At 47.3% G+C, this 23614-nt stretch overlaps 9 protein-coding genes across 9 annotated transcripts, besides 2 other annotated features; 4 read left to right on the forward strand and 5 right to left on the reverse strand.

The window, feature by feature from the left end:
• Nucleotides 1-283: 283 nt before the first annotated feature.
• FPSE_05202 (uncharacterized protein) lies at nt 284-1114 on the reverse strand (the record flags this gene model as incomplete). The annotated part of the gene is made up of 1 exon (XM_009258320.1): nt 284-1114. One exon carries the CDS (start codon nt 1112-1114, stop codon nt 284-286), a length of 831 nt encoding a protein of 276 aa, XP_009256595.1.
• A 2092-nt stretch (nt 1115-3206) lies between these two features.
• On the forward strand, nt 3207-3523 carry FPSE_05201 (uncharacterized protein; the record flags this gene model as incomplete). Its single annotated transcript, XM_009258319.1, has 2 exons — nt 3207-3317; nt 3386-3523. The coding sequence occupies 2 exons, from the start codon at nt 3207-3209 to the stop codon at nt 3521-3523; spliced, it is 249 nt and encodes an 82-aa protein (XP_009256594.1).
• Nucleotides 3524-3985: 462 nt separating this feature from the next.
• FPSE_05200 (uncharacterized protein) lies at nt 3986-4650 on the forward strand (the record flags this gene model as incomplete). Its single annotated transcript, XM_009258318.1, has 2 exons — nt 3986-3999; nt 4053-4650. The coding sequence occupies 2 exons, from the start codon at nt 3986-3988 to the stop codon at nt 4648-4650; spliced, it is 612 nt and encodes a 203-aa protein (XP_009256593.1).
• A 408-nt stretch (nt 4651-5058) lies between these two features.
• FPSE_05199 (uncharacterized protein) lies at nt 5059-5451 on the reverse strand (the record flags this gene model as incomplete). Its single annotated transcript, XM_009258317.1, has 1 exon — nt 5059-5451. The coding sequence occupies one exon, from the start codon at nt 5449-5451 to the stop codon at nt 5059-5061; it is 393 nt and encodes a 130-aa protein (XP_009256592.1).
• A 721-nt stretch (nt 5452-6172) lies between these two features.
• Nucleotides 6173-7762, reverse strand: FPSE_05198 (uncharacterized protein; the record flags this gene model as incomplete). Its single annotated transcript, XM_009258316.1, has 1 exon — nt 6173-7762. One exon carries the CDS (start codon nt 7760-7762, stop codon nt 6173-6175), a length of 1590 nt encoding a protein of 529 aa, XP_009256591.1.
• A 1395-nt stretch (nt 7763-9157) lies between these two features.
• Nucleotides 9158-9188: a microsatellite.
• A 481-nt stretch (nt 9189-9669) lies between these two features.
• Nucleotides 9670-10242, forward strand: FPSE_05197 (uncharacterized protein; the record flags this gene model as incomplete). Its single annotated transcript, XM_009258315.1, has 1 exon — nt 9670-10242. The coding sequence occupies one exon, from the start codon at nt 9670-9672 to the stop codon at nt 10240-10242; it is 573 nt and encodes a 190-aa protein (XP_009256590.1).
• A 1035-nt stretch (nt 10243-11277) lies between these two features.
• Nucleotides 11278-11751, forward strand: FPSE_05196 (uncharacterized protein; the record flags this gene model as incomplete). Its single annotated transcript, XM_009258314.1, has 2 exons — nt 11278-11286; nt 11320-11751. 2 exons carry the CDS (start codon nt 11278-11280, stop codon nt 11749-11751), a joined length of 441 nt encoding a protein of 146 aa, XP_009256589.1.
• A 1573-nt stretch (nt 11752-13324) lies between these two features.
• On the reverse strand, nt 13325-14779 carry FPSE_05195 (uncharacterized protein; the record flags this gene model as incomplete). Its single annotated transcript, XM_009258313.1, has 3 exons — nt 13325-13994; nt 14215-14273; nt 14372-14779. 3 exons carry the CDS (start codon nt 14777-14779, stop codon nt 13325-13327), a joined length of 1137 nt encoding a protein of 378 aa, XP_009256588.1.
• A 1031-nt stretch (nt 14780-15810) lies between these two features.
• Nucleotides 15811-15855: a microsatellite.
• A 1114-nt stretch (nt 15856-16969) lies between these two features.
• On the reverse strand, nt 16970-18932 carry FPSE_05194 (uncharacterized protein; the record flags this gene model as incomplete). The annotated part of the gene is made up of 4 exons (XM_009258312.1): nt 16970-17968; nt 18022-18110; nt 18169-18346; nt 18414-18932. 4 exons carry the CDS (start codon nt 18930-18932, stop codon nt 16970-16972), a joined length of 1785 nt encoding a protein of 594 aa, XP_009256587.1.
• Nucleotides 18933-23614: the final 4682 nt, after the last annotated feature.

Genomic DNA, 23614 nt, shown 5'->3' on the forward strand with positions numbered 1-23614 from the left:
CTCCAAAATACTCGAACATGTCATGTAAAGTTTGTTTCCCCCCCCGGCGTGATATCAAGGTATCAAAAAAAGACGTTATCCATGGCTCTGAGGATTTTCCAAGCCTTGGAAGTTTTTTCCTGCGCTGGTAATCACGCAGGCATTATAAAAGAATAGAGTAAGCGCTCGAAACAAGGCATCTCCATGCCGTACACAGAAGAGCTCAGTATGAGTATGGACCCTCCTCGGATACTCGCTGTAGCTGTCTTGTTCCAATTGCTCTCCCCCGACGGGACCGCTCCGCCTAGATTCGGTCCTGGAAGGGGTTGCCAGCAGGAGCACCAGGGGCAGACTGGCCTGAAGCATTGCGGATGAGAGGCTGACGCTGAGCAGCGCGCTGCTTCTTTGTGGCGGCACGGGCGAGAGCAACAGCTTCGGACTTGGCGACGAGACGCTTCTGCTCCTTGCGGTCACGGCAGCACATGAAGGTGAGGTAGCCAAGCATGGAAGCGGCTGAGGCGGCAAAGACAATGGCGATGATGATACCGGCAGTGTCCATTTCCCTCTTGACCATGCAGATATCTTCGGCGGCAGCGTCGGTGGTGCAGATAACGTCGCTGCGGCATGAGCTAGTGCTGATCTCGGTGCTGTAGCAGGTGGCAGTCTGGGTCTTGTCCGAAACGGTCTCGAGGTCGCACTGCTCGGTTGACTTCTTGAAAGTTGTGAAGCACTTTACTCCTCTTGAAGTGTCAGTAGCACGCTTCTTGAGTTCACCACCGGTAGCCTTGGGGCCCTCGGTGATGGCGCCGGCGGCCTCGGGATGGGGAATCAGAGTCGGCAGGGCAGCGATGTTGTAGCGCTTCTTCAGCTCGCCAGCCTTTGCGAGTTCGGCACATCGCTCGAGGGTATAGTGAGCCTCGCGGGCGGCATCCTCCTCGGCACAGCCAGTGGAGGTGTAGCAGGTCTTGATGGCGGCCTCATCCGTCTCCTTGAGGTTGGAGAGGCAAAGAGAGAGAGCACCCTTGTTGGCACAGTCGGCGAAGGCGGCGAGGTCCTCGCTGTGGTTGGCGAGACACTCTTGCTGGACGGCAGCGAAGGCGTTGCCAGCGAAAAGAACGGCGGTTGAGAATCGCATGCTGGGCGGTAACGGTGCTGTTTTTGTGGGAAAAGGTTGCGGTCGAGAGAATGCCCAGCAAAGCTCTTTAAGTGCGTTGTCGGTAAGGAATACGGTGCTTGAAAGCCAAGACACGCACGCTCAATCCTAAAAAGGGGAGGATGTTTCTGGTGGTGAGGGGGAATACAAGGTAAGAGAGAGAGAGAAACAAGGAGGAGGAAGTAGGAGGAAAAGCGAAACGAAGCAAAGCGAATGGGAAGGGATTATCCGTCCGTTCTATTGGGCTGAACCTTGGAAGGGAAAAAAAGGCAGATGGGACTTTGCAAAGTGAGAGGCAGGACCAGGACCAAGAGCCAGGGGAGGTGAGGCGGCTGGGCGGGCTCTGTCTGGTCTTTGCTTGCTTACTGGGCCAAGCTGGGCTGGGAAGAGCGTTACATACAGTACGGCACTGCACTGTTGTTATTATTATTATGGAGATCTTACAGCGTACTTGTGCTAAAAAAAGGAGAGTGAGGAGACGGATTCCTATGAGCCACAATGGACTAGGCCTGAAAGGGGTTAGACAGTGAGAAGAGATTGAGGGTCCTCAACTCCTCGGTGGGTGGGTTGAATTACATTGGGGAATGGAGATTGGCGTCTTTGTTTATAGATGCTAGGGCTGTGTCAAGTTTTGACTGCGTGTCTAGTTATGAATTTGTTGATATCGTAGTTACAGACGTGATTCTCCTGCAAACCAAGGCAAGCCCGTGATGATGGCTGGTGCTGACCTATGCCCATGCTATGCTGATGGTGCAGTGCAGGCATGAAGTGGGAACTGGGAACCAACATCCGCCATAGCGAGAAACCTGCTAGCCATGAACAGAACTGACTTTTGACGCAAGACAAAGAGAGACAGGCCGACGGAAAGAGAATATGAGACATGGTAACAGTTTTCGGTACAAGCATTAGTGCCTAATAATGCTCTACAAGACTACAGATGAGGTCCAACGATTGATAACCCCGAGTATCTATTTTGCTGCTCTTCATCACTCAAACTCGCACTGCATATATACCCTTGCTCACCTACAAAACACAGTAAGCACAAAGAAGGCCGCAAGCGCTGATGGAAGTGGCTGAAATGGCGGGTTCACCAGCTCGTAAGGAGATGGCGGTGCAACGGCCAATCCAGAACAAGGGTTTCAGTTTTACGGGCTGGTGTGACGACGGTTGTGGGGTGAAGGAAAATGATGGGCATTGTCAACAATTGGTTTCATTTCTCGATTGTTTCAGACTGCATCCGTACTTGTCAATGATGTAGTCGTGTCGTTCGTTTCCTGGGAGTAACAATGGATAGATAACCAGCTCTGACAATCAAACCTGGATTAGAGGAAGAACTTGTGTTACTGGCGGTCAGAAATTTCATGCTTACACTGCCTCTGCTTACTTTAATGGATTGGGTTTTATCCATATCCATAGAGCTGCGCAAGCTGAGAAAAGCCCCTGTCGCGCTTCCCGACGCCATCAGGCGCCTCAATCTCGACGTTAAAAGGCTTGTTCAGCCAAATTGTCTACTTAACGTCAAACACAGGCATGATACTCTCCGGCGTTGCTCTTCTATTGCCATGTTATGATTCTCTGTCGGAACCTGCCTAACGGTGCAGAATGCCACGATGATCAGGGGCTGAAGATGCTCAGAAGCACACCCGCACTGTCTGTAGTGGCCAGTGCCCTTGTAGTGATGAACGCGTCCGTTGAACCATAAACCTCGTGCCAAGACACATCATCGCTAAAGACCCTTACAGCAAGAAATGATCGATAAAAATTGCCCGAGATCTGGATAAATATAACTTAATAATCTTCCCTCCCTCTTTTCGGTACACGCACGTCATGCTTCATTTGTTGAGCAACAGAACGCGTAGCCAATCGAATGAAATTTAGGGAATGACCATGTGAGTCGACGTCATCAACTTTTGGCTTGCTTTGGTCTGGTACGTGATACACATACAACAAGCTTTATGTATAAAAGCAAGCAATCCAAGATCTAGACTCATCTTCTTTTTGTTCTGCAAACACACCGAACCTCTTCCATTCAACTCCAAACCAACACGTAAAAGCAACACCAAAATCGCCCATCATGCCTCTCGTCGTTCCTGGTATCAACTCAACTTCTGGCGACAAAGCCGAGGAGTGGCAGAACAAGCTCATCGGCAAGAAGCTTTCCGATGACGAGGCTTCCACCGAGACGGTACGTTTCAACATAAAGCTTTGCATATTTCCCACACAGCAACACGATGCTAATGCGTCCTCGAATAGGTGTTTGCCAAGCGAGATCTTCCCCAGGAGACGCGCATTATTGAGCCCGGAATGATGGTTACAAAGGACTTTAAGGAAGACAGACTCAATGTCCACCTCAAGGATGACGGAACTGTCTCACATGTCGTCAAGGGTTAATGTTGCTGCTGGTGTCAAGACAACCCCTCCATTCTTGACTTGATGATGGGGCAATAATTAATGTACGATAACGACTACCTACGAATGGGAACAGAACCCGCCCGTAATAATAAAGGCGCAAGAGAATAACAGAAATATTAATTTTCAACTGCCAAAATACCATCATAAATTGTCATTTTAATTGCGTTGTGCTGCTTGTAAAAGAATGTCATCGTCGAATAGAGCTTGTAGTGTACCTCTCTTATTGCATCTCGAGACTTACCCCGCCACGTCCGATCCATGCCGCGGGGCACTCGTCGACTTGACTTTTCCAGACCTCCAACAGCCCACCCCCACCAAGACCCGACTCTGTATAGCACGACAACAGTTCAGTTATCTTCTACCTCTTATTTCTCTGGACTCAAACACTCTCAAGCATCACAATTTTATCTTTGGCCTCAGCACAGCCATCAAACCGCCATCATGTTCAAGAAAGAGTACATGCCCCGCCTCCAAACCTCTCAAGTTCGCACCTAACCTCTTGCTGCAGAATCCAGCCTGCGCCCAAGCAGAAGCTCAAGTCTTCTGTCCAGCGAACCCTTCGAAAGGATCTCCTCGACACATACCCTCTCCTCAACAACTACATCGACGAGATCATGCCCAAAAAGGCCACTCTTTCGAGCATGAAGCTTACCGACCGCAACACCCTCTACGTTCTCGACTCGACACCCATCTTCTTCCAGCAGGACCTTACAGGAATCCTCATTCCCCACCTCCGACTCGTCCATCGCTTCCCCCAAGCCTTTCCTAGCATTCGCATAGACCGTGGTGCTATTCGCTTCGTCCTCTCAGGCGCTACCCTCATGGCTCCTGGGCTTACCTCCGCTGGTGGCAGACTGCCTGCCGACGGCGCGCCCGAGGGTGTACCGGAGGACAAGATGGACCAGAAGATGGACGACGATTTCCGATGGAGCAGAGAGTTGGTCAAGGGCGAGCCTGTCGTTGTCATAGCCGAGGGCAAGGATGAGGCGTGTGCTGTGGGAACACTTTCTGAGGGAACCAAGGAGGTCAAGGCCAAAGGCAAGGGACCCGTGATCGAGGACGCGCATTACTTGGGCGATGGACTGTGGATGATGCCTACCGAGTAGAAGGCCGTACGGTGTGTGGATTGAGACTGGAGCAGGATCTTGTGATACCAATAAACGAATGGGAGAGGCACAACAGATAGCGGCGCAGGTCATGGGTTGATGTTGTTTACCAAGCGGATTAAAAAGGCATCCAAAGCTAGAACAGTGGTGTTTTGAATGGTATACCATAAACACTGCGCAGGCTCATGCATCTTGTTCTGATGCGGTATCTTTGTATTGGCGAACATTTGCTACAACGCGGACACCAACGATCTGGTAAGGCTGCACAGTCAAGATGCGACCGACTATTGCCCAATATAGACAGCCGGTCGAGCCTCTATGCAACCAAATTGCTTCATTCAACAAATCACCTGTTATAAGTGACGTCTATACCAAGCCGTTCGCAATAGAACTCCCATCTTCTGCTCTCTAGAAACTCCATCTCCAGATAACCCATCCAGCAAACCCAAGCCCTGTGATCCAATGACCAGCTGCTTTGTACCTAAGCTGGTCGCCTCCGTTTAACCAGACAACTAGTCCATCGCCGATTCTCACAATTGACAGAATGGCTGAGAAAGCCGTCACGGCACTCTCGTTACCCTGCCATTGTAGCGCCACCAGCGTCATTCCGTATGACATCTCACGAATACCCTTGAAGTACATGAGCGGCGAGACATAGCCGGCCTCGCTGGGTGTCTTGCCAGGCTCAAGGAGAAGACCGACGTGGCCATACTCGGCTCGTGGTGAGAGTAGGGCCATGGTGCCGCGGCTGACACAGGCGGCGCCGAGGACGTAGGATGGAATGGAAGAGAATGTTGTCATGCTGTATGTATGTATATGGGAAGATTGAGTTAGGTGTAGTAGCCAATCATGCAGTCTCGTGAGAGGTTGGATAGTCGAGTTCCTGAGTCGACATGTCAGCAATGCAAGATAACTGCAGGGAATCTGCTTACATATCGATCTAGCCAGAAATCCTTAGCCCAGGATGGTAATCCTTAACCACCCTTCATGTTATCCGCACGACTAACCGCAGAGTTGCGTACACATGGAGGATGAGTTCTGCTTTGAAGCTCATATCTCTAGAATTGACAATGTCGATGTCCGCTGGTTGCATAGAACCGTGAAGTTTCGTCTTTGCTGTACATACTATAGTTAGCTGAACCTTCCAGTTCTTGCTCTATATACTACAATGGCCCTACTGAATTGCCTTGCGGAGTATAAAGTGTCCTTGTTAAGGTTTCGATGAGTCTAGTGGGTAATAGAAAAGCTGTCTTCTGAGCTTTAGGTTATAAAAGTAAATAAACTAGATAGAAGACCAGACCTAATGAGCATAAGCCAACCTAATAATTTCGTCGCTTATGTTGCCAACGAACATTCTGATATCCTGAGGTTAGTGTCGCCTTGTTTATCGAGCTTCTCGATTACACTGTTCGATTCGCCATTCTAATCTCTATTTATTGTAAAAGATATTATTAGCCACCGGTTATTGAAGTCTATATCTAGATCTAAAGCTTCGCCAAGAAAATATGATGCATGCTCAACTTCAGCTTGCTTCCACCCACTCCAGTTCCATTTCAGGCCACTGCCACAGGTTGTCTTCCATTTGAGAATTGTCGTCGGCATATAGATCAGAAACTCCCTGCACTGTCTCATCCACGCCCTGAATATTTATCAGACGGGGAAGGCGCTTTCCCTTGTGTTCTAAAAGTTCATTGACATGGCTGTCAATCTCTTCGCACTCCCCCCTGACATAACCATAGAGGCATAAATACTCCAGATTGGGAGGCAAACCATCTACAAGTCGGAACGGAGGTTCTGTTCGTCTATATGCTGGACCAAATAGAGAGTTAAGACCAATACTGAGGTGCGTCATGGCGTTGAAATCGTGCAGAGGACCGATCGTCAGACTGTAGGGTCGATCATCTGGTATGTCCTCTTGCCAGAATGGAAGCGTGCTTGATTCTCGGTCGAGCTCGAAATATTCATCACCATTCTCCACAAGGTCCTCAAACCTACTGTTTTCCCAAGATTGGACTTCTGTGTAATCGAAGTCTGCGATGTCAAGATCCAGCACTTTCAAGCTGTCTCGATGTTGCAGCAGACTCTTTCCCACCGTCTGAGGCCGGATGTTCCAAGCACCTATGTCCATGTGCCACAAGCCACCGTGGGAAACTCGGAATTCCTCAAGCCCTTTGGATGAACGGATCATCTTGCTCAATGTTGAGCCGGAAATCTCACAGTGACTGAGGTGAATGTTTTTGATATTGGAAGTGCCGGGCGAGACTAGAGCATTGACTTCGCTTTCCATGACGCCTTCCATAGTCAGGTTTTCTATGGCTGGCAGTTTGCCAAAGTGCCTGATGTATTCGAGATACTCCACGATCTCGTACACTCTGGTATCCAAGGGAGATTCCTTGATGAACTCAACAGTCTTGAGCTGCCGCAAGGCAGTCCGTTTGAGTTGTCCATAGTTGTTTTTGAGCAAATACTCTTGAAGGAGTGTAGGGAAATCAGCTATACGCAACACAGAAATTTCCTCACAAAGAGAAAAGAGAATTATGAGCGCAACAGTAGCAAACTCTCTCTCATTATCGTCAAAATCCTTTGCGTTGTCCGGAACTTGGCCTGACCAATGTTTCTCCTTCCATGTCAAAGCTTGAACGATCTTTTCCGTTAATTGATCACCGAGACCAAGCGATGTAACGTGCCTTTCGAGAGCTGAATGGGCATCCTGGTCTATTTGACGATTGGACCGCTTTTTGTTTAGTTCTTTGCCACTGTCTTGGCGCGGACCCGGATCGTCGCCCTCGTCGTAGAAGCAGGAGTAGAAGTTTGGCCAAGCATTTGTGTCAACGATGACCTCACGTAGTGAATTTGCCTTGCTTGGCTCAGTGATATACGACAAGAGGAGAGGGTACAGTCTCTCGACGTCGCTTCGTTGCGTGACTTTGATGGTCTTGTAGGCTGGGGGTAGGGGCGATGTGGAATTGGAGTAGAACTTGAATGAGGGAATTGAGTGGGTGAATTGAGATACGCTTGTCCCTTGAGCATGGCATGATTTTAGGGTGTTTGATTGGAGAGTCGCCAGGTACAGCACTCTCAAAGCCAGTGGTCGTACCCTGGAGTAGAGCATTCTCAACGTCTATTCTGGAGACGTTGAACATGAGGTCATTCCGAGATTGCGGGCTTGGCCAGTAACGTTACGATTTGAGGTCACCTGAACTGACTAATAATAATGCCCAACACTAGCGATAGCACTAAACTATTCGACCCTGCATATCGACTACCTTAGTAGTACGTATGTGTCTATTTGTGTATGCAATATGAACATCAATAGACAGACATTCTATCTACCTAGGTAGTTGGTAGCAGAAAAGTTGGCTTCCTAAGTCTTAGGATATAAAAATAAGTAGTCTAAGAAGCATAATCTAAGTAGCATAAGCTGCCCTAATCATTTTATCTCTTATGCTCACATCGGTCAATTTTCCTGCTACCCTAAGGACATTCATAAGAAAGAATAAGTCAACGTCATAAGCTGGTGTTTTTGGATATAAACGAAGTGATCGACAACTGAATCTCGTATAGACTTCTTTAGGTATGCCGATCGTTGGCTGTAACTTGCATAAATTCTGCCCTGCATAAAATGCGAAGTGACTTTGATTTGTTTTGGCATGTTATGTATTTTCTGCTTTGAGTGAAACCCTGTAGACCCCACCGTCAACGTCCTTGTATTTTCCCCTTGGCTTCCAGGACATGGAAGTCAGGTATTTTCTGCGCAAGCATGAAATCGCCGCTCTCTGGTTGAATAATGCAAACCCATTAGAAGCCCAAAGGCTTTCATTCCGCCTTGGCCATCGGCGTTGTTACATTTCCGTTGACCGTCTCAAGGGAGGCGAAATAGTCCGGATATACCATCCATCTTGGCGGACTCCATTGCCGTGCGTGACCTCACTTCACCGTAAAATGCTGGACCCTTAACACAGGGTATTAACTTCGGCTGGACTCCAGATGAAGAAGATGGACCCGGATCGTCGTAAATGTACAGTAAAAGGAGAACCTGGCATGCCTCGCTCGATCCATCATTCGATTGCAGTCCGCAATTCTTTTTTTCTTATTCTGTTGGATTGTTACATTCACAAAGGGATCCATTCATTGTACAGCTGTCTAAGTGCCAACGTTGAAATCGACAGCGCTACTTGTTACTGTTAGTTTCTCGTCATAGCTCTTAGCTTGTCTTGTCATGACGTCCGTAGTCAAGTAGGGAGACACTACGGATCAAAAGGGGGAATAGAAAGATCTAGTCTAGGTTAAACCAAGGTAAGCCAGGACTATTCTAGAAAAAGTCAGAACTGTACTAAGAATAGGTACATATTAACCTTGGTAGTTTCTTGGAAAGCTGGGGCTGGCAGAGCATGAATTCTCCAATTTTAACCAACTCAGGCCAGGGGCAGGTCATGACTGGCCAGGTACCTATTGCTGGGCATTTAGGTTCCTCGGTCATACTATGTACAAAACGCCAGAGAAATCGATGCAATGCAATGCAACAATGTAATGCAATGATATTTCAGGTTGTTATTACAGATGGAAGCTGGGTATAAACTCTAACTAGTATTACTGATTGACAGCATGTTAGCATGTGTACCTCGAGACCCTAGCAGGCCTACTCCGCTATTGCAGCACAGGCCAAGGAGGCTCCCCTCCACCAGACCCATACCAACTCGTATTCATGGTTATTCTCCGCAAGACAACATGCAATTGCTGCGATTGCGCCCCAATCGCCCCCGTTCCTTACACCGCGGAATCTAGGATTCGGTTTACCGTTGTGAGGTAACTGCCGGTGAGCAGGTAGTAGCTGGGGATACAGGAGCTATGACGATGGCAGAGAGATCCAGATGTGTATATAAGACCATCTTCATCAACCTCTCAACAACCTTTCTTCACTCACCACTCACTCTCATCCTCTCAACACACACTACAACTCTCACTTTTACAAACAACTGTTTAATTCTTTAAATTAAACCACCAACAACAACCGCCAACATGCAGTTCAAGAACCTCATCCTCACTCCTCTCGTCGCCGCCGGCATCGCCTCCGCCGCTCCCAACCCTGAGGTCAAGGTCTTCGAGCTTGTTGCTCTCCGATCCACCAGTCCCATTCACCACACTAGGCTCCAGGCTTCCAACAACGGCTTTGCCCTGAAGCTCAAGGACCAGGGCGCCTCTTGCGACAGCGCTGACAAGATCAACTCTGCCACCTTCACCCTCAACACCAAGACTAAGGAGATGCTGCTTTACGCTACCTCATTCCCGCGCCAAAGCGCTTTTACAGATCGGAGCGGAATGGGCCAGGGCACTATGGGATACCGTACCGGCGCTCAGCCTCTCTGCACCCGCTGCGAGGACAACAAGTGGTCCATCTCTGAGGACAACTTCCTCAAGTACGATGACATTGACAACTTCATCGCCTGCCCTCAGACCGACGGCTCTTACACTGTCTTCACCAGCGCTGGTGTCCCCAACCCCGGTGGTAACAAGGACTGTGTCTCTGTCACCTTTGCCGTCAGCGAGGTCACCAAGCCCGTCGGCTGCCTCTACTCCCAGCAGGGCCAGTAAATTCTGGACTCTGATGTTCCAGGAGGATTTGTCTAGACTATCTTCTACCTAACTTCTTGATTGAGATCTTGCGATCTTGTTATAACGATTCACAATGCATATATTAGCGTCTCCGTTTGGTTCCTAGAACCTTGATATAGAGTACATACACAATTCACAACTGCATCATTATGCACAAACACCTTTTCCCATATGTTTTTCTTGAGTGATGTGACTGACTGACTTGCCACCTGGCCTTTGACCGGTATTGGCGGTCTTGGGCTGATGAAGTCGGTTGGAACAGAAAGTTAACTTTACAGTCAATCTAAGTCTAAAAGGCTAATTCATTCTAGAAACAACTCGCATGAATTTCAACCATGTCAGACGGCTATCATAATTAGCGCGATGGACCCTGGAACATGTACCATGCATCAGTGACATTATCCTAGGTACCTGAAAAGGGGGACGCCAAGGCCCGTTTTCACAGTTACAGGATGGGCAAAAAAACTGTCATGATTTTATTGTGTCAATTGGAAAGGGCAAAAAATGGAAATTTGCTTTTCGCAGATGGCTGGATGTCTGTTGCCGGGAATTGAACCTGGGTCTCAAGCGTGACAAGAAGATGTTGTCCATTTGACAAACCTGCCCGAGGTTTCTCCGCGAATGACCCACTTGCTCCCGAAGCCGGTAGGCACGGAAACGGTCGGAAAAATGGAGCCTTCTTCCGGCCTACCGTATCCCAGGTGCCGACAGATATAAGTGCCGAGATGTCAATAGAAATAGCGTGTCTACATTCACAAAAGTAATCGCGGCACGCTGCTCTCAGATTAGCCTGAACGATTGGCAAATTATTTAGCTACCTCCGAACACGATATTTCAAAAAAGTTACCATCCTGAATCTCACGAATAGGGCCGCTCAATCACTTGCCACTGTTTGAGCCTTTGGGATTCTCCCAACTCACTACATCAGTCTCTAGACAGTTGGTCTTACTGACTCGGATCACCTATTTCCTAATAGTTATAGACATCAGACTCCCATTTCTTAAGACGACAAGCATGTGTAACGTATCCTCTTCATACCAGGAACCGAAAATCTAGTTCTTTGTGGCATGTCCTCGCAGTGGCTCGACACTTCTCATGAGACTTTTTGCCGAAAACCCTGCTTGCTCAGTCACGAGCCGTCTGATTCTTATGGGAAATGCAGATTCCACCGAGGATTTTCATCTCGACTACCAGATCCTAGAGGACCCGTCCCATCACAAGGTTTTCATCAATGCAATGGAAGGAGGCAAAAGGTTCCTCATATGCAAAGAAGAGCTAGAAGAACACCCGGGCCGTTCGTACCTTCGTTGTTGGCGGGACGATGTTATGAGACTACGAGCCATCTTCCACGAGAAGACTTGGTTTGGTTTCGATCTTGACGATACCCTTCATGAATTCCGCCATTCCTCTGGAAGAGCTACCAACAAAGTTTTAGAGAAGATCTCTGGGCGATATGGAACCCCCATGTCTGGATTGAGAGAGGAATAGAATACTCCAGGGTACTCAAGGAGATGACTGCAAGTGCTTTCTCCGACAGGAAATCATTATTTGATTATCGCAAAGAAAGATTCATATCGATTCTAGCCACTTTCTCTTTACCAAACGATATCCAATTTATAGATACGCTTCTCAAATTATACAAATAAACACTCACTAAGCCTTTTTAGCTCAAGCGTGGACCTCTGTGCCTATTGTCGACAATCAAGAATATGGGCAAGAAAATCGTCATCATAACTGAAGGCCCGCAAGATGCCCAGGAACGCACTATCTAAGCGCTCGGAATTGGGGAGTATGTTGATTTCTTGCCATAACGAGTCATCTGCAAGTTGCCAAGACGAGCGGCTTGTTCAAAAAAGTCCTCGGCCATCTGGGGATTTCTCCTGGCGACATGGCCTATATCGGGGACAATGAGCAGCGAGATATGAAACCAGCCATGGCAGAGGGCATATTTTCGGTCCATCTTAATGAGTCCAGGCACGTCTCCTTCAATGCTTTCCCACATCATATCAACACACTAAGGAAGTTAGAGTACATTCTGTATCTGCAACTCCCTGATTTCTCACTGCTGGCTGAGATTGTCACTAAGCTCCCATGTATGAGTTAAACCTAAAGATTGCAAATAGTTTTATAATATATATAGCAGGTAATTACAGATATATATAGTTTTTCTAGACTATATACCTATCTTATAGACCTAAAGATAAGGTTTCTATTATAAATTATACTTTTAATCCTATCTTAGAGACTTTAGAGCTTAATATCTCGAGCCCATTGTCCGACACGACGTACCTATTTGTCATCACACAAGCCTATCATCTTCCTTTTTAGTCTTTGGCATTTTATATTGGACCACTGGCCTCCCCATAAAGGCTCTATCTAGATCGGGATTATTCTTGTAGTCTTGTGAGCTAATAAACAACTCCCGACATCTGTGTCGTCACATTACAATCACAACGCTCTCCAAGAGCATCTCGTGCAACATCGGTGCTAGACAAATAAAACCACCGAGCGGGAATATACAAAAAATACATATTTCTCATTGTGTATTCTTAAATGCGTGCTTCAAGGATTCACTGGGCTAGTAAGTATCAGAAAAATTGGCCTCCCAAGTCTTAGATATAAAAATAAATAGCCTAAAGCGTATAGTCTAAGGAGCATAAGCTGACCTGCTAATTTCGTCTCTTATGCTTCCGGCGGCCAATGTTCTGATGCCTTGAGGCCAGGCTGTTCGAGATCATAGCACAGCTATGTTAATAGAGAGGTTTGGTCTATTCATTTTGATTATCTACAATGAGTATAGAGCGACGCCATCGCAATATCTCGAATCCCAGTCTAGTATCCCCTAGCTTTCCTCCAGTGATTCTCGTCACCAAACCGCAAACACGGGTTTTGCACTTGGAAAATCCCTCTGAGACGATAAATAAGATTGCCCTCTTACTGAATTGATTACTGTTGCACTTCTGGGGTACTACTGTTAAGCTCACATCTTCGTGATCGCCAGCAAGCCGCCACACATCAAATCGATCTCCTATCCATCCCTCTTCCAGTCAAAATAGATCAGCTATTTATACAGCTCGATCAAGTCGATCAAGTCGTCGGCCTCAGGGATAACGGAAGTCTCTCGGCGAACATGGCGGAGGTGGCGCTCAGTGTTACCCGAGTTGTCCGGGTTTCCAACGGGAGGCTGGAGGATCGAGTAGGGTCCGGCTGTGGGGGAGTGTCGGCCTCTTTCGCTGGTATCTTCAGGCAAACATGATTCTGTAATATCGTCCATCCAGGGATGACTTCCAAAACATGTTCGGGAATAAAATAACCAGAAAGCCTCTTCAAAATTACCCCGGAGGTCCCCTTTGAAATTCTCGTATTCCTGTAGGAGATTTGAGTTGAACTGGTATTCGTAGCCACGAATCAGATCGCGCCACCACTTGTACTGCACCATGCAAAGGTACAGCAGGATGAGGTCGTCTGGGGTAAGGGCTTCCTGGAGTCGTTGGTCGTTGGTCACGGTAACCCAAGCTCGGTAGATCTCCTCAGAGCGGAACTCGGAGTATTCCTTACCGAGAGAAAAGAACTTGGAGTGAGGGTTGTGATAAAACATCCGAGCGATGATGTAGCGGTTGATGGTGGCTTTCAAATTGTCAATCTCGAAGCCCATGTTGTGATCAAATGCAAAAGAGAGGGCAGTGAGCATGAGAGGAAGGTTGATTCCATCCTCGTGACCAACGAAACCGCTAGGAGACAAGTGAATCCCGAGTAGCAGGGCCAAGACATCAGCGTCGATATCCGGAATCTTTGATCGCAGCAGGAACCCCTAGCCTGGCTGGGAAACAAAGGTGGCGAGAGGCACGACGAATTCTTGGCCATTGGCTCTAACTCGATAGAGTCGCCGAGGACTATGCAAGGGATTTATTTATAAATGAACTAGACAATAGAAAGGGGCCATTAACTTACTGTCGAAACAGCTCGTTGTCGAGCAAACGACCCTGAGTATAGATTTGGGGGTACGATTCCTACATACAATGTTAGCGGAGTTATCTATCGAACAGTTCACCGAGGCGTCGAGATAGTCTAAAGGGGAGACTAAGGCTGTGTGCTAGATTGTACTTACATCGCCAGGTATGCACCAGACCTGACTACCGACTTCTTCTCCCTCGTCGGGGGCGTCAGGCTGGGATGTAGCACGATTAATAACCGGAATCTTGACTGCCTTCGGTGGTGGAAAGCCAAGGGTGGTGGAGCGATTAATGGAGCGGTCGATCAAAGCTTGGTCCGAAGGGCCTCCTGTATGGGATGAGACATGTGGCGTGTGAACAACCGGCTGATCACCGATGCGACTTTCATCCAGGGGCTGTCCGAAGAACATAAGCTCGCCTGCATGGAAACGACTATCCCGAGCTTGTGATCGGCGTTGAGCCGCTGCAACATCGGCATAACGACGAGGCCTTTGGGTATCTCGACGACGTCTCAGACGGTCCCAGACAGACTGCAGCTGGAGGGAGAATGATCGTTGAGGCATCTTTGTGCCTGTATGAACGCTGAAATTGCTACGAGATAGTGGTTTGGAAGGGGAGAGGGACGCCCACACAATGAGCCGAGACAGATTGGCCGGCACCTTGAAGTACCTAGGAGATGATGAGTGTCATATCTTGGATAGGTAGCGGATAAGAATTAGAAAGAAGGGTATCTTACCGAGTGAGATTGGATGCAGGAGCGCTGAAGTATCTCGTAGTTACGATGCACAGAAAAGAAGTCTCGTACTGAGAGATGGCGAGAACCCAGATGATGGGATAGGGTAGATTTCTCAGTGCCAAGTTACGAACTGAGAATGGCCTTTAGGAAAGAGGATGTGCAAGCCAACAAAGTTTATATAACAGACGTCGATGACATCCAACGCTGTTGTAGTGGAAGAAGAGAATCAGCACAAACAAAACGCTAACGGTGATGTGTGGGAGAATATTGGGAGGCCGCTTGAGAGGTAGTAGCTTAGTACTAAGAAGTAGAAAGAAGTAGAAAGACTATGGTGGGGGGAAACGTTTGCCAAACTCGGGTTCCAAGCCCTACGGCAAGATAAAAACAAACATGGGCCTGGCTTACGAAAACGAAGAAATCCTTTCATCTAGTTTGATCTTTTTATTTCTCAAGTACGGGCCAGTAAGATTACTCTATCAAATAGGAAAGGAGCTCCTCCATGTTTGTTATAGCTAGTAGGCATGCGACCTTAAGCACTTGATGCATGGATCTAGTGAATACTTTGGCACTCGAGATTATTTACCAAGCATGTATACATACTAGATAGGTGGTAACTGTCCAAGACACGTCCCTACCCTTGCTCCGATCATCAACTGTTCCACCCATCCAAAAACTCACACAACAGTGTACACTATGGCAGACAAACGGATTCAGTATCTCAACCGCAAAGACAAGAGTGACCTTATCGCTTACCAAGTTACCTAGATAGCTCAACTCGGCCGACACTACTCGAACCATCACCGATATCTCTTCAATAACCAAGACGGTAAAGCGTCCCCATCACTGGCTCACGCCGTGTGGTGTTGGTGTTGGTGCTATTGCTACTATTGTTGTTGTTGCTGTGGAACCAGTTGCTGTTGAATAACTTCTCCCGGTGCTCACTATCCAAGGATCGAAAATGCAATGACCTACACAGGAATCCCGAGTTCTACTGGCTACCAGCGTCTTTCAGCAGGGACTAAAACGCCCGAAGAATAAGTCTCTCGACAACGATATGGCCATTCTATCGGCCGAATCTATGTCCGCACATTTTCAATATCCTGAGAGAAAGAGACTGCCAGACCAGACAAGATGGCAACGATTCCAAAATATTAAGCGCCAGCACTCGGAAACAGTACAACAACCATACATACGTCTTGTAGAGTCGTGTGATTACTTGATCATTTGCTTCGGCGGTAAAGCACGACATGGGCTGGTTCTCATGGATCACTCTGTAACGCCTAGCCTCCATATTCTGCCGTTCCCTGTGGCTTTAAATTATTTTATCAGCGTTAAAATTCTTGGCCTCTAAAAGAGCCGATGTTGAACCTTCCAATACTTCAGCAAGAGACTACAAATCACATGGAGGAGGCAACGTTCAACGCTGGATGCTGACGACATGAATGCTATGGAAACAATGCAAGAAGGACTAGTATATCTGTCATCTTCTTAGGACAGAGAGTACTGTCAGATGCAGATATTTATATACCTGGCCCTGGATAATAGCGTCGCCTTCTATAATTGCATCCATACGTTTGATGAGGCGTACGAGGAGAAAGAAGAAGGCAATTCCAGGAGCGCATAAGCATAGTCACATGGTATTGAAATTCGAAAGACGAAAAACTTTTATTCATTAACTACATGGTATCGAGTGAGACAACCGGAAAAAATCGAACATCATATGTCGTTTCAAAAAAAGAAAAAAAATCTATAATCGTGTTGTCAGCATGGAGACTATTTATAAGAGAAAGAAAGACTTACCAGCAACTTAGAAGCCTGCAGATCGGTGACGCCCTCGATAGGGCCAAGATGGCGGACTATAAGACGGAAGTGTTAGTATGAGTCTATATAGTGTAGTATAAGGGCTCAGATGGACTTACTAGTTCTCTGGAATGCCCCAGAGCCTCGGGTTCCAGCCCGAGGCAGCCCTGCTGTTGTGGGCAGTGCCCCAGGACTGACGCCTCACCCGAGGGGCAGCCTAGGCCCCTCCAGGAGGCCGACCCCTGATGGCAGGGCCGCCCCGCGGGAGAGGGATCTCGGGCGTGATAGCCCGGGCGTCCCTGCCTGGTCGGGCTTGGGGGACAGGCCCTCCCCTTGCCCGGGGGTTGTTGCGTCGCTCGACCGCCGCAACGACGTCGTTCGCGATGGTGCGGGCAAAAGCCCGGACACGATCCATGTTGAACAGGCCGTTGGGAAGTCGCAGGCCGTTGGGTGCCACAATGTTGTAGCGGGGTGCCTCGACACGCTCGATGATGATCTCTTTCATAGCCTTAATGTGAAGAGTACGCATCTGAACAGCCTTTTTGTTCGTAGGCTGAGCGGGAGCCGGGAAGATGTTGCGGATCTCCTTGATGATTTCGTTCTTCTGTTTCTCGAAGAGAAATTCGCGGAGTCGTTGGTGGTATTCCGTTTCGATCTTGAAGGTTTCAAACGCTTTGTTTCTAACGTCTTCACGAGTTGTGAGAGCCTTTGAGAAGAGACCTTGAGAACGGCAAAGAGGCTTGAACTCATGAATCCATTGTCCGTAGACAGGACGCTTGGCCAGGCGCTGGCGATCGTTGGACTTGGCAGAGGCTAGCTCATTGTCCGCAGCATAGTCAGAAGGTACGTAGAACATGTGACACTTGGAGATGTATCGGAACATGGCGTCAACATCTGCAAAGGGTCGCCAGTACTCTGTGGCAGAGACTCCGATGAAATCAAGGATCTGGTTAGGGACAGAAGTAAGCAGGATCTTAGCCCTTTTCTTGTCAACGAGTTCAACTTCGGGGATGCGAATCCAGAGTCCCACGTTGTCAACAGTAAGTCCAAAGGGTCTGATGACGGATCCGAGGAGTTGCCACATATCACCGTGAGCTTGGTGGAAGCGTAGGTACTTAGCCTGCTTAACAGTGGCACAGTAGTGGACATCAACCTGGATGAAGAAGCCGGACTTTCGATCAGTGATCGAGTTTGAAGTAGAAGATGTACCCTTCTTCTGAGTTCCAGTTAGTTTTCAACAAACATGATTAGGCTGGCAGAGGATATTACCTTTTTACCCTCGTCATCGGAACTGTCTGCAGAGTTCCAGCCGGACTGACCAATCTTGCTGACAAGGTTTGCAAAAGAAGAGAATTTGCCTGACCGGAAAGTGAGTCACAGGGCACTATGAACAAGACAAGATCTTGGAGTACTTACGAGAATGTGGGATGGAAAGCTTTTTGCCTTTGATAGACCATGAAGATCTCTTGTTTGTGCCGGAATCAGGGCTAGGGGAGAAAGTTCCATGTGGGCTTGGAGTTCCAAGTTGAGAACCAGGGCTGTTTGCCATCAAGTCCATAGCAAGTTCATTTTGGCTAGCTACGACATGCTGAGGCTAGAGTCGATTATTAGTCTTTTCTCATGCTTGTTACCACTCGTTTGGGAGTAGAGCTCAAACTTACAAGTTCTTTTTCCTTTTCTCGTAGCTGTTTGAGACTTAGAGGCTCGGCGTTGGACTCGAAAGTTTCTTGGGCGCCAGACTGAGGACGAGACAAATCAACAGAAGGGGTGCCAGCAGATGCGATGGCTCCAAGAGGAGTAGCAGAGGACTCGAGCGCGTTGGAAGCATCGTCCTGAAGCGGGTAATGAATATCAGGCTGAGGAAGGTCTTTGGGCCAAGGGATAGCAAAATGAGCGGATACAGCGCTTCCTGGCTCGGTGATTTGAGCTTCGGCCTCAAGAAGTTGGTTAACGAGAGTGAGGACGCTCTCCTTGCGCATGTCACCGCCGTTGAGGCCAGAGACGATGATGTCGATGTCGCCAAAGTCTTTCTTACCAGGACCGTCAAGGGGGGAATCGATCCAGCCAAAAGCAGGGGTTAGAGCGCGAACGACTTTATTCTTGACTTCAAGATAAACCTCCTTGGGCATGCGAGGAGTCTCCAGAGGAGGATCCGAACGAGAGAATGCCTTGCCTCCCATTGTGACGGCAGGACAAAGGGAGTTCGTGTTTGTGTCAGGAGATCAAGAGGAGCAAAAAGAGCAAACTTTGTGTTGTGATGAAGCAAAACAGAAATGTTGCAGGTGTTTGGGAGCAGGCAGGATTTGGGGTGGACAAGCGATGCACTAAATATGACAGCCCAGCATGCAGTTGGGAACCCACTTCTAGGCCGGCCACCCTCCAACTTGATCTGACTGAGTCACTGACGGACACTAACACTGAATCACTGAAATTACACCCCTTGGTCAGTCATACTCAGCCTCTATTTACCTCTTGACAATTCCTAACCCTTGTCTATTTTCCTTTCTACTTTCCCATCAAAGATCACTAACATCTTGAAAGAACCATCTTATCATCTCTAGATCAACTACCCTACTCTTCTTTCCCTTAGCTATTACGTCAAACAGAAGATTTCTACTTTCTTTTCTTTATTCATGACCTACAGTCAGTCAGACACTCGAGCAGAACTGCAAAACTATACCCAAGAAATACATTTTATTCATCCCGTTATATTTACTGACCCTTGCTATATCAATATGCCAACACCGACAATATGTCAACTTTATTTTATCTTTTATTTCTTTTCGTTCCTTATCTCTATGGCTATACTCGACGAGAACAACCAGCGCCGAAATCGAGTCCGCCCACATCCTCCCCGACATCAACTAAGTCGATGAAAACTCTATCTCAAATATGTCTGATGGGACTTACTTTTAAGAATCACCGGTAAGTAGCCAATCGTCTCTATTCTCGAGTCTCAACATCATGGCGGCTAACTTGGCGATCGTAGATCTACGAGCATCTCAGCGACAACAAAGCCCGAGACCTTTACGAATCCAAAGACTACTATGCTCGAGTTAGTGCTGTATCTATTACTATTGTGATAGACAGCATTATGGAACAATACTTATCAGCATGGTACCTGACGCTGAAGCCGTAACGTAACGCGCATTTGCAACCCGATCTATCGTCCTCTTCTTACGACGCAAATAAAGCCGCGCTAGAATCTCAATATATACTATCGGATACGCTATAATCACTTTCTCTTATATCTGCCTGCATAAATATCCTACTTCCCCTCTTTCCAGATAGCATTAATACTCTAAGGTTTAAGCTAGCCCGATTACAACTCAGTACGCTTAGTTTCTTATTTCAAGTTACAAGTTATCATCTATATATAAACTCTACTTACTGCACCCCTAGATACATATTGCTAACTTATAAGAAATAGAATGTAACCCATTCTGTAGTCTCTATTCTGAATATTGAAGAGATGACTATTGATCAGTAAGGCACCTTGTAAGCTTCGGACCTCTTTATTAATAGTATACAGCGATATACCAAAGTGAAAACATCCACAAATCCTAGAACCGACGCCGGAAGAACGCAAGGTGGATTGGAGTTCTCTAATAGTCACAAGGTCCTGCGTTACAAAGATCAATAAGGCGTCACAGAATCCATAACTGAGACCAAGACACAATCAAACAGCGAGATACGCATAAGAGACAACAGTCAACAATGCCGCAAAGATAAGCTATATTTTATCGTTATTGCCGCCTGTATTGTTAAGTCTATTACAATGAGGATGGCTATGATGGACTACATACTGGATGATATAGAATACTCCGAGGTTCGAGTTATTTCTGTCCCTTGATTATGAATCAGGGAGGAGCTCACAGCTCATTAACACAGAAGAATATTGGCGGAGCCAGCTAGTTCCCAAGGTCTTTAAACTATATACCAACTTCTCATCGACTGCAGTATTACACCCCCGGCTCGAAATTTCCGACCTTTACCAGTAGATTAACGAGGACGAGCAGATTCACGCCAGTAAGAGAAAGCGGAAACGAAGGAGTCTCTCTAATGCACGAACCCTACCGCAATAAAACTCTGAGAAGCTACCGAGGATAGTTCCGGACACGAAATAAGCTATCTACAAGATTGATTTTACTGTTTATGAAATTACTGTCCTTGGAGATCGTCGCGGCGCCGTTAGCATTACAGCATCGTCTAATTCTACAAGTTATCCATAATTCCCAAACTTTTAGCAAGGCAAACAAATCCAGTTGTATTCTAAAGATGGCGGATTGTACTAGATTTTGGACATGTGTATGAGATGATAATTATTGAACTGAACTATAAGTGTTAAACAGTCTTTAATATAGTGGCCAGCGTGATCTAAAGATCTAGTATAACCTTCTCTAATGAGCACAGGAGCATACCGGGGTTAAGTGATACGACAAGAAGGGTTATACTGGAGGGACCTCATAAGAAATTGCAACTATCCATTTTGTAAAGTTTAATATATTTCGTGCCCTAACTAATAAACCATTTTATAGATATCTTTATAACCGGAAGACACAGAAAACAGTCTCAAGGGTTGCCGCGAAATACTTGCAGGTTGCAGCAAGGCTTGCTAAACTCCGCTTGTCGCGGTGTCCAGAATGTCCCTCTGTTCTCTGACCAAGCTCTTCTAGAAACTGAAGAGCTGGCGGCTGATTGCTCTGTTCTTTTCCCCCTTCCTTGCCTGTTCGCGTGGCTTCGTCACCAGCCGTGCCGAACGATTTCTACCAGTCTTTGACCCAAGTACAGACATATCAAAGAGATGGAAGGGTCCCGAGCAAAATTCTAACAGAGCAGCATAAGGCCACAGTGTCGAGACTTTACTCATTCAGGAAGCTTCTATCTCTTTGACATGCCTGCACTTGGGCCAAAGACTGGTAGAAATCGTGAGAAGGCATAAGGCGCCACCTTTGAAACTGGTGCTCCCGTGCGCTTGTCGGCGGTCACTAATGAGGGTGCCGAGCCCTTGATGCCGAGTGCATTTGGCGATTATAACTGCAGTCCGGGTAGGTTAGTATTGATCAATGCTGTGTGCGTGTTCTTGGAAATTCAAGGACAGTCGGATGCTGCGACTCGCGGGTCGGCAGGCCGATCTCAGCTCAACTTGCATCGAAGCTGACGTTTCCCAAACACCCTAGAAAGTAGAGACAGTACTCACATTCAAGGGCTTGCGCTTTGTTTGGCATTCGTTGTAGAATGCTTCATCGTTCACAGGAAGTCGGATCCAGTGTCAAGAGGGGGGCAGTTGTGATAGTTGCTGACAGAGGCCAAGCCATCGTCATGTCATGTGAAATTTGCGATCTCGGACTACTTTCGTGTCTGGATCTATGATCTTGGATTAGCACTTGAGCCCGTCAAAGCGACGAGTCAAGCTGGCTTGCCTCGAGGTCGCCACTTGTGGCTCATGTGTGTTGAAGACCAAGAAAAGCTTGTTGTGCTATTTCCTTGCGTGTCTCGACGGGTAACAGATGCAGAAAGGTCAAGAAACCTGTGCGGGCATTCACTGTGGATGATAATGTCAGTCCCGGCGCGACTGAAAGGCAGTGTCTAGGGAGAATATTTCTCTCGATCGATCGAGATAATCTTCTCCACGACATGGCTGTGTACCGTCTTGTTCATGGCTACTTACCTCGGGTGATAGATCGGTCAAGGCCAAGATTTGGCGTGCCCTTCACCTGCCTCGGGGGATATAATATAAAGATCAAGTTCGAACGAGTAGAGGAATAGTTGTTCTGTTGGAGGTAACCAGTACGATGGGTGATTTTTTGATGAAGATTTCGAACGACCAGTAATATATGATGTAGGAAGGGACCAGAATTTCGTCAGACCTTCTGCTGAACAAGGGGAGGGGGAAAGCCAGTGTGTGTGGCCAGCCCTATCCACTCCTGTCATCCCGTCCAAGCCATACCCAACTACGTATCTTTTCACTGCCTGCATGGGCTTCTACGAAATTCGTTCCCCCTATACTTATGTTTATACATTATCAGTGGTTCTTGGCGGCGGTGGTGCCTTAAATTTCACGTAGCTACAGACAGACACTCGGCTACAAACACCCAACATGGCACTCTGACACCTGCGGCAAACCGCAAAACCAACAATTAGGTGCGTAGCCTCATTACTGCGTTTAGGAATGGCTCTCAAGGGTTTGGGGCAGCTCTGGGGCCCAGATCTTCGAAAGTGTCTCCCCTGGGCGTAGAGAGCTTCCTTCGGCTACTTCCTACAGCCATCATTCCTCATATGCATAGCCTCATATTGAAAACCTGTATCTTAGCTATATTTCTATTTACGTTGCAGCTTTTTTTTTATATCTCATAGCCCCCAGTTGGTTTATTACTTCGCGTAACTGTGACACTTGATTGTTTCGCGGTCATGTTTTACTGCAGCAGTCACATAATATTGAAAGATAGTTCAACGTGCGTCTTTTTATTAGCAGTGCTTTTCCTCTTTCAAATATGCTGGTTTCCCCGTTTTGTTCTTTCTTTTTGAAGGTGACTTGATGTTTGGTGCTAGCGTAACCAAAAAAGCGCAGTGCCAACATCTGCCTCGGTTTGCTGACGTGTGCAAATCAAACAACAGGCCATGTTGCATTTGTAGTTGTTGTGCAACCCCATTCTTATGTGACAGATAATTGCCCTTGCATTACCTAAAGATGTCTGATTCTAGAAGCCTGGTTCATCATCACCGCCTGGATACAGGGTAGCTTAAGTGCAACCAACCAGGACCATCATGATTAACACTCAACATCTACGGCGTAAGAGGCGTAAAACAGTTGGGACTTTAGTAGATGTTCTAGGGCAAAATGCCCTGGTGTTGTCTTTTC

The sequence above is a fragment of the Fusarium pseudograminearum genome, chromosome 2 (genome assembly GCF_000303195.2).
Source record: "Fusarium pseudograminearum CS3096 chromosome 2, whole genome shotgun sequence".
Classification (NCBI taxonomy): Eukaryota; Fungi; Ascomycota; class Sordariomycetes; order Hypocreales; family Nectriaceae; genus Fusarium; species Fusarium pseudograminearum.